The 10,154-nt window shown below is 46.6% G+C and overlaps 1 protein-coding gene across 1 annotated transcript; it reads left to right on the forward strand.

Moving 5' to 3' along the window:
- The first annotated feature begins 162 nt into the window (after window positions 1–162).
- Window positions 163–2,502, forward strand: HOXA4 (homeobox A4). Its single transcript, XM_050309466.1, has 2 exons — window positions 163–787; window positions 1,312–2,502. The coding sequence occupies exons 1-2, from the start codon at window positions 205–207 to the stop codon at window positions 1,638–1,640; spliced, it is 912 nt and encodes a 303-aa protein (XP_050165423.1). The 5' UTR covers window positions 163–204; the 3' UTR covers window positions 1,641–2,502.
- The last annotated feature ends 7,652 nt before the right edge of the window (window positions 2,503–10,154 follow it).

Here is a 10,154-nt window from a genome sequence, read left to right on the forward strand (position 1 = left end):
GGGTGGGAAGAGAGGAAGGGAGGGAGTGCGGCGGGAAGGGGGAGGGAGGGCTGGAGGCCCAAACTTTGGCAGCGGAGAGCACTTGACAGCAGCGGGAGGGGAGAGGGAGGGAAGGGAGGGAGAGGGGGGGAAGGGGAGGGGCCTCGCCGAGCCCAGAAAAACGACAACGCGAGAAAAATTAGTATTTTTGCACTTCACAAATTAATGACCATGAGTTCGTTTTTGATAAACTCCAACTACATCGAGCCCAAATTCCCTCCCTGCGAGGAATACACGCAGCACAGCGGCAGCGCCGGCAGCTCCGCCAGCTACCACCCGCACCACTCGCACCCGCACGCCCCGCCGCCGCCACCGCCGCCGCACCTGCACGCCGCGCACCCGGGCCCGGCGCTGCCCGAGTACTTCCCGCGGCCGCGCCGGGAACCGGGCTACCAGGCTCCCGCAGCGCCGCCGGGGCCGCCAGGGCCGCCTCCCGAGGCTCTCTACCCCGCGCAAGCACCCTCCTACCCCCAGGCGCCCTACAGCTACAGCAGCGCCGGCAGCGCCGCCCCGGGCCCCGAGCAGCCGCCCCCGGGCGCCTCGCCGCCGCCGCCCGCCAAGGGCCACCCCGGCCCGCCCCAGCCCCTGCTCCCAGGCCATGCCCTGCAGCGCCGCTGCGAAGCAGCCCCCGCCGCCGGGACCGGCACCGGGCCCGGCTGTCCGCTGCTGCCTGACAAGAGCCTGCCCGGGCTGAAGGGGAAGGAGCCGGTGGTCTACCCCTGGATGAAGAAGATCCATGTGAGCACGGGTGAGTTACCCTTGCCAGGGGGAGGTGTGGATGCGCCTGCAGAGGAGGGAAGGGGGGAGGGTGCTCCTGGGGACGGGATGGGTCGTTGCGTGTGTGGCTTTTTTTTTTCCTCCTTCTCCCTCCGCGTTTCCCAATGATAAAAAAAAAAAAGAAAAAAAAAGAAAAAAAAGAAAAAAAAAGAAAGTGAGAAACCTTTTGTATCCGGGGTCCTTTATCAAAAGATTTACGAGACGCCAAACTGTTAGGGCAGTAATTATAGCCCCCATAAATTTAATTGCCCTGCAGTGGCTCTGGGCCATGTGTCTTTGAAGCTTTTCTTCTAACCCAAATGCCCATCACCATTTTTTATTGCTCCTCGATTGTCCCCACTGTCGATAGGCTGTGAAACAATTTTTCTTGCCGTTTATGTATCTTATGTGAACCTGGTGTCAAGTTATTATATAATGATTATGTTCCATCGCTTCCCCCCCTCCTTTTTTTCCTCTCCGCGTGTGTATGTATGTGCCTGTGTGTGCACGTTTCAGTCAACCCCAATTACAACGGAGGGGAGCCCAAGAGGTCTCGCACTGCCTACACCAGACAGCAGGTCCTGGAGCTGGAGAAGGAGTTCCACTTCAACCGCTACCTGACCAGAAGGCGACGCATCGAGATCGCGCACACCCTCTGCCTCTCGGAGCGCCAGGTCAAGATCTGGTTCCAGAACAGGCGCATGAAGTGGAAGAAAGACCATAAACTGCCTAATACAAAGATGCGCTCCTCAAACCAGTCCACACTGAGCCAGCAGTCCAAAGCACAGACACAGGGCCACCCCCATCCGCTCGATGGGGCTACACCCAATGCAGCCGCGCTATAAATACGGCTTTTGGTTTGAGCTTTTTGTTGTTGATTTTTTTTTTTAAATATATATATATATATTTACCTATCTATTGGGGTTTTCAAACTGCCTCAAAGTAGAGGCTGGCCGTTTGGACCAAACAGTGTAAAACAAAACAGGAGCAGGAAACGAAGACGAAATGTGCCCAAGAACGGGCACATGTTTAAACCAAAACCCGGACGATTGTCTACATTGTATATAGATAATGGTTCCATGCCCAACATTTTTTTCTATTTATGGAAACGCTCTCTTGCCCTCGGTGTAAAAGAGGGCTGGATGCAGTCATGGACGAATTCTCTGTATCTAAGATGGACTCTTTTTTTTTTTTTTTTTTTTTTTTTTTTAAGGGAAAACTTTTAAAATAAAAGACTTTAAAACAAAGCAACGAGCTCGTGGGACACTTGTGTAAGGCATTGACTTGAATAGTGTTGTTTCGTGGCGTGTTTGTGGATTCCTCTGTGTGTGTCTGTGTGTGTGAGGGTGCACAGGCACATATACACACTCACACCAACATGGGAGAGAAAAAGAACACGTCCACAAGAGGTTAAAGACTTACGAAAATGTCCCTTTACCCTGTCTAAAGGAAAATGTTTTATCTATCATAACAAAGGTAACTTAACTGGTTTTAAGTGTAGCCCCTGCAGTAGCTGTGATCTATTAGTTTTTCTCCACTTTCCCTATTGCATTTATTTAAAGAAATATTGCTGTAAAGGCTGTTGCTGTCTTCATATTTGGCACCGTCTAAATAGTTTGGGTCCATGTACAATTTGTGGATTTTTGGTGTAATGTATAACAGTGCCAAATGCTGATAATAAAGATTATTCTGTACAAAAGAATTAAACGCCTGAAACACAAGTCCACTAAGTGCTGTTTCATCCACCTTGTGCTTGGCTGGTGTTGCAACCAGGAATGGAAATCAACGGTTTAATGTATTGTTCTAACTTGGATTCGTCTTGTCAATAAGGTAATGGTTATTTTCAATATGGTGAAAAACGTCCTGCCTCCTAATTGCCTGCCTGGGAAAAAGTGTGCTATAGGACGGGGAAAGGTCTTGCTTCAATGTATAGGTGAGTGGTGTTCCTTTTAGCGGACTTAAGGCAGAGGGAGTCTGACTCATATCGTTTGCTCTGTGACTGTTTTCAGCTGTGTTACAAGAGGAACTGTGCTGCTTCTGGGAGCCAGTAAGCTCCCGTGCCATGATAACACTTTAAATCTTTAGCCAGTCGTGATTTATTAATTCGTTTTCTCTGATTATGATTTCTCAGCTGGCTAGCACTGTTTAAGAGAAACACATGAACGGTAACCTATAGTTTCTTTTTAAGCTGCCTTTTCTGTTTCTGTTTCCTTTAATTTTGTTTTCAAGGTTATTTCGAAATGTATTGAGAAAGCCTCGGCAGACACACGAATTTGGGTACAATTCAGGAGGCTTATTTGACTGAGATTGTCACAACTATTGTGGCAAAAGGGGGTTCGAGTGGTTCCAGTTCAAGCTGTACATCTTGCTGCTTCCAGGCAGCTAAGGAGTGCAGGCAAAACAGAGCTTCTAAGGGAGAGCCTTGATCAGGGCTTTCACAACACGGTGTAGCACAAAGCCAGGTAGGAAGAGTCTTGGAAAGGAGCTCAAATGCTCGTAAATCTTCAAGGGAAGGCCTGAAGGCCAATATTTATTTACTTACCCAAATACATCCGAGAGGGAATTTTGGAATCAGTGCTTCTCTTCTCATGAGTGAGACCGACGGGACCAGGGGCATCATCACACTCTGGCTGAGGCAGAACCAGGCCCCAAAGGTGCTGCCAGCATCCCTGTCCAGCCATGGAATACAAACCATCCCAGAGAAAAATGTAACATGCCAGTGGCAGAGCACGCTCAACATCAGGAAGGTGGTGTCTTTAAATACCCTCAGCAAACACTGCTGTCTCCACACCTGACCAAAGATTAGGCCTGAAAAGCATGCTTGTACTCACATATTGCTGTCTACTAAATCCTGAATTGCCAGTTATCTCCTTATAAAGGGAGAAAAATACAGCTGTTAAGTGAGGTAACTACTATCTGCAAGCATGTAACTCTTTGTTTTGTTTATTGCTTGAGAATCCCTTCATATATTTAGAGCCAAAATTAGCACAACCGAGCAAAATTCCAGCTGAAACGTATTAACTGGCGGTGCAGGATTTCTTTAGTGAGCAGCCTATGCCTATAAACCTGGTCTGCTCCCATTGTAAAGAGAAATGAAATCACGCTGCAAATAGCAATTTTAGCGAGAATCATTAATCACCTCCTACAATAAATACTTCTTTGTAATTCAACAGCCGTTCTGAAAGGCATTCTCTTGGAAATGTCTGTGAAGATGCAAAGGATTTTCCTGGGGAAAAAAAATGGTCATGTGTAAAGACACAGCATCTTGGCTGTCTGCTAAAAAAATGTACACTCTCTTGCCGGACATTCAGCCGCGGACTGCAAAATACCCCATGGCAGATTATCATCGTTTAAGGTAAATTTTCTTACCCCCCTTCCTCCTCTGGCTGTGCTGGGAAGCAGGACGCTGCTCCCGGGCTAGGAGCCCTCTGCTCCCAGTCCGATACCTCCCCGTCTTTACAATAACTTTGAAAATTACATCCAGTTTAAATTCTCGCATTGTGCTCCCTTTGCTAAGGCAACCGGGAGTTCACCGAGAGGACAAATTTTCTATCCCATTAATTGTTTTTTTTAGAGGAGCAGACTGACCCTTCAAACCCTTGACCTTTAAAGACAGTATTCTTTTTAATCCGACACTTGGACCTAAATGTCTCTTTCCCCCCTCCCTCTCTCCTGCTCTCCCGGTGTCTCTCACACACGGATTTATCTGCTCTGGCCACAAAGGCAAGCGCGGCCCAAAGCGCTGGAAGTGGAAGTTTGTCAATATTTCAAAGAAAGACCGAATCAGCTCGGAGTCAATTTGCTGGCTGCAGGGAACGCCACGCTGTTAACCCCGACACCCACCTCCCCTCCACCCACCAAGAAAAATGCTCCTCTTCCAAGATACCCCTCCTCATTTTTCCTGCGAGCTTTTGCTATACCTGGTGTTTCATTACACGAGGAGCTGAGCTGTGACAAGCGCCTTGTGGTATTTAATAACCAGAGCCATCCTGCCTTGGGAGATTACGCAATGCTGAGAATTTTTTTTTTTTTTCAGGGTGCTTGCAGTTCCATGGCCTTCTTGCTCAGTGTTTGTAAACGAGGAAGGGGTGGGGGGAGCCCTCACACAGGTAGAGGTCTTGACAAGCTTGCCATGAAACTGTAGCTCCCCCAGTCCTCCCGTGCTTCCCTCTGGGGCCCTATTCGGGCAGCCCCGGGCTCGCCTGCCATTCCCGCACCTCCGTGAGAGCCGGTCGGGCGGTGCGGCCCTGGGATGCCCGCACGTCACGTCCCCGAGGAGGCGGAGGCTCTTGCCATGTCCGCAGCCTCACGGCAAGGCCAGGCTGGGGCGGGTGGGATCCCGCGGGGTCGCCCCAGGGCTGTCCCCTTCAGCGCGGTGCTGCGCGGGCGCCCAAGCCCGGCCCACAAGGGTCCCAGTGGGGCCGGGGCTCCCCGCGTGGGCAGGGGAAGCTCCGCGACCTCCTCCCTTCGGTCCCGGGCAGCCCTCCTGGCTCCGCCCGGGCCCGCGGACAGGCAGCGCTGACCCGTGGAAGGCGGCCCAGGGGATGCGTCCTGGTGCTTAGAGCCCCCTCCCCGCTGCAGACAATGAGGATCTGGGTTCAGCTGACTCGTTTGGCGGTGTGTAGGGGTGTACAGCTGACCCATCCTTCTGAGTAGGACGGTACAAACCCATGTTATTAATGGCTTAGAACTCTCCCTGGAAACTGAGGAGCTGTCAAAGACAGCAGAGATTAGGGGACCCAAGTACGAGCATCCCTGCGCTCGCAGATAAAGGTGTTGCGTCTGTTCTGGGGGAGATATTGAAATTTTAATCTTTATGGTCACGTGACTCATTAAATAATTAATGCAGATAGTCAGGAATGGATCTGTGGCCGTCAGTCCTCACTAGGAGTGATTCTCTCAGAAGTGAAACTCAACTCCTTATTACTGGAGTTTGTTTTTCTTTCTTTCTTTCCTTTTTTTTTTTTTCCTTTAAAAAAATACCCACCTGATTTATCTTGAAAGATTCTAAACTTCTTAAGCAAGCAGTAGGGTCTGTGGTGGTAAGTAGGTAGTGTGTATTTCTAGCTTGATGACTTTAATTGTTTGTGCTTGCTTTGTGTGCTGAGCATTTGTTTAACAAGTTTAATATTTAGAAATGTTAAATCTTTGTTTTAGCTGCCTTGTGGTCACATTATGGCTTTTGGTGATTAAGTGTTACCGAAGCAAACACATTTGATAATGTTCTAATTCACGCTGTGGAAGGCTGGGTGCCACAGTGCAGGAGGACCTGCTTTGTTCAATTTTTCTGGCGTTAATAAATCACCGGCTCTTAATACAGGGCCAAAAAAGCAATGGAAAGGCAGTGAGCATTGTAAAGGAAAAGTCATGGGCGAATTTCTCTATGACTCATTAGTCTGAACGATTTATGTACAAACTTAGAGTGCCGCAATGAATATTAGAGTTTGGGATAACAACAAATTAAAAAAGAAAAGTTATAGCATTTTTAAAGTGCTTTACTGCTACTTAGCAACTCTTTCAAGAAGCAGCATAGTTTAAAGGACCGTGGCAGTGTAAAATATGGTAGCGTGACCTAATACCTCTAAAATAAATAACAGAAAGTCGCTGGCACCATTTTCAGATACACGCTCTATATTTAACACGAGTGGGACAACCCAGTCACGACACGCTTGATCGATGATTATTGCTGTTTGTAACACGACTATTGATTAGGGATCAAAACAGCTAAGATATGATTTTGAGCCGAAAATGCCCGGGGGTTCCCCCTGCGCTGAAGGGGAGTGGAAAGAAAGGTAGAGCTAAGGGTAACCCCAGGAAGCAGCACGCGGACTCTGCGATTGCAGATTGGACTTTCCATTTTCTTTTGTGTTTGACAGTAGATTTTAACAGTCAGCGCTCTCAAATTTATGACACAGCAATAAACAGTTTAGTAGGCTATTATTGCATGATTTTATGTAGACTGGAGTTCAACAGCAAATTTAAAATTATTAGCGTAATTATGGAACTACTAAATTACCAAAGCAAAGTCTCCGCTGGAAAAGTTATCCCAAGATAGACCTAATATTTCCAAGGCTCAGATAACACCCTTTCACAAGAACTGTGTTATTTAATTATTAGCATTTACATTTACTGACGATTTTAAGATGCATTAGATGGGCTTTCTTAGCAAGACTGAATACGGGGGTACATGATTGATCTGACATATTCATATATAAAAGTGATTCAGTAAGTGACATGCAAATAATCTGACTATTGTCTTCTTGGACTGTGCAGTATTGTTTATTTTAGGGGAAAAAAAGCAGCCCAGTTTCCCGCCCCTCCCCCCTCCATGGCTTTCAGTGGTTTTGGTTTGTGTTTGTTTGGGTTTTTTTTTGTTTTGTTTTTGTGTTTTTTTTTTTTTTTTTAAAGAAAAGAAAAAAAAAAGAAAAGAAAATCATTTGGGCCCGATTCCGCTACAGTGAGGTCAACTGTTAGTCTCTTATTGCGCTGGTGGTGGCAGGATTGGGCCCCGAATAACCGTTTGAATAAAAGCCCAACCACAATACGCCCTGAATTTAAACTGGAACACTTTCCGCGTTTTATTCAGCAGAGATGAACACCACGACTTATGTTTAATGTCTGTTCTTGATTAAATGATCCTAAACAAAGGTTTCCCAGAGGAAAATAAAGCAGACATTCATGTAACAAGAGTTTGGAATGACAGTATTTCCAAACACTTGGAGACAGAAGGCATAGTTGTCTACGAGGAAAAAAAAATAATAAAAAAACCCAACCAACAAAAAAAAAACCAACCAAAAAAACCCCAACCGCACGCTTTTATTTCTCAGCTCCTTGTGCTCTTCATCCGGGTGGCAACCCACGCTCCGCCAGGGAGCCCGAGCCCACTCCATCCCTGCCCACCCCTCTCCGGGGCTTTCCCAGCGCACCCGGCAAACCATGTATTGCCAGTGAAGGAGCAAAATACCTCCCCCTGCACTCCCCGGTAAGGCACTGTTTGTTACTTGTTTACAGGGAGCCCCGAAAAGAAATCGCTCGGCCGGGGCGGTGGAAGAAGCTGGGAGAGCCTCAGCTCAACCTTGCGCAGCTGGAGGAGGTAAGAGCCGGTCAGCGGCCGCTGCTTTCGCGCCGGTGGCTGCTGTAAGAAAGAGATTTGCTTGGTATCTGCATGAAGAACAAGCCTGCTGGAATGAGATTTTGTTGTTGTTGTGATAAATATTTAACCTAGCTGGAATTTTTTTCTGGATTGGCTCTATTCATCTTCCGTGGGTGGTGAATGCGCGTGTCTGGGCAGACAAAGAAGTGTACGGGACCTGAGTGATCGCCATCCTTATAAAGGCATTGGGAACAGGAGGGATGCAAAGTCATCTGAAGAGCGAAAGAGTTAGAAAATTTCTTTGTCCATTCTTAGCTCCTTCCCAAATCAAAGGCGCAAGGAGAGGGAGAGAGGGTTGGAGCCGGTGCGGTGTTGAATGGCTGCTTATCGCGGCTTGTCTGTTCGCCTCCTCCTCGAGGAGTTCCGCAGCCAGTTCTGCAAACGTGGAGTGCATATGGGGATGTTAGAAAACCTGATTTTTGCCTGCGTGCATACACCAGAATGGTTCGCGAGTGAAGTTCGGGTATTTGTCTGTCCTGGCCTGCTTTGCACTGAACGGAGGTCGGTGTCTGGTGGTTCGGAGTTGTTGGAGTCCTTTATGTGCTTGGTCCTTTGGCAGGAGAAATGAAATGCTTTCCATAGTGACAATTTTCTCATGCCGGCCGCCGAGAGGGGAGGATTACACAGAATTAGCTCAAAATCCTGCTAGATTTACCTGCTTATTTCTGGACGTTGATGTACAATTAGTGTACTTTACTACCTTTTAAAAGCGGCCATAAATTACAGAACTACAAGGGCTCTTTGTGTTGGCTTAATGGGCTGCTTAAATCTTAACTACAAAAAGGCGCTGCAAATGTCTATTCACGCTTGTGTTCGGAAATTGAAAGCGAAAATACGGTACGAAGAAACCTTCCTCCGGTGGCATGTACCAACAGCATTGCGTGCAGAGATATTTGGGATTCCTCGACGAATCCAACACTGGCAGACTCAGACTCTGCTGACTCTGAGCAGAACTTCTAACACAAGGGCACAGTCGATAGCTCTACTCTTTTTATCTACTTGGAAATAATCAAAGACCAAGTTTATCTCTGTCAGACTCACGGATGTAGGTAAACAGCTCTGCATCGCAGCAGATTTCAAATCTTTCGAGGGAGTGAGGAAATAAGTACTTGTATCATACGGTGATTCCCATTTCGTCTCCACATGGGAGTGATAGGCACACCTCTTAACAACTACCATAAGAGTAAACTTGAAACACAGTAAAAATCCTAAATCTAATTATTTTGAAGATAACTTTAAATAGCGTTAATGCCAGGAGTGGCTATTGATGCCAGAGCGGCCACAAAGGGTCTCTCTTAATGAAGGTACGTTATGAACTCAGATCTGTTTGTTGTTACTGAGGCTGGAATTTCAGCTCAGCTCGAAGCCATGTGTATAAAGCACAGAAAAATCAGTAGCAGACCTACTGATAAACTCCACATTTTTCTCCTAGAAACAGTGTGTCTGGTCTCCAAATCATCGAGGTAATAAAACGCAAGGTTGAATGTCCAGGAACAGGAACAAAGCAATAAATAGGGTGGCGAGGGAAACCTAGCGCCTGCGACTCGCAAAATCATTTGAATTTGTATCAGAAACTTCGTAATCATGCTACTAGAGCAAAGAAAACTTTCTCCAAATTCGGCGGAAGGGAATAATTTTCAGCTGTGATCCAGGACAGCACGAAGTTAGGCAGACTCCCCCTTCTGCCCTCCCAAAGCACACCCTGTGGAAGGTATTCACAAGTCAAGAAGTTACTTTTCTTAAGAATTAATTAGTTTCCTTACTATATACACGAAGTTAATTGTTAAACAGTAGTTTTAGGATTAACTTGACCATTAATACTAATAAAGATGTTCATAGAAACAGGATTTTGAAGCCAATAGCCACAGCTAGCGTTAAGGCATTTAAACTGACTTATGATGGTGATTTATTGCTTTTGTAGTTTCTATTTGCTCAGGACTGTAACTTCTAAAGCCATCTTTCTGCTTTTGACGCAAAGTAGCCGATAACTTTTTACAACAGCCCCAAGAAAGACTTGTTGTACTTTCTTCAACATCTACCCCCAGTCATTTCAGTTTTATTGTTACAAAAATAACTTCTCTCTGCGTTTCTTCTATGAGATGTAAATGCATCATATTTATAAGAACCATGAATCTATCTCGAATAAATATCGGCCTTGGTTTATGTTAAGTATGAGAGCTGTGGAGTTTACCATCAGGCGTTCTGA

The sequence above is a fragment of the Myiozetetes cayanensis genome, unplaced genomic scaffold (assembly GCF_022539395.1).
Source record: "Myiozetetes cayanensis isolate MyiCay16 unplaced genomic scaffold, myiCay2020 scf1, whole genome shotgun sequence".
In the NCBI taxonomy this organism is placed as follows: Eukaryota; Metazoa; Chordata; class Aves; order Passeriformes; family Tyrannidae; genus Myiozetetes; species Myiozetetes cayanensis.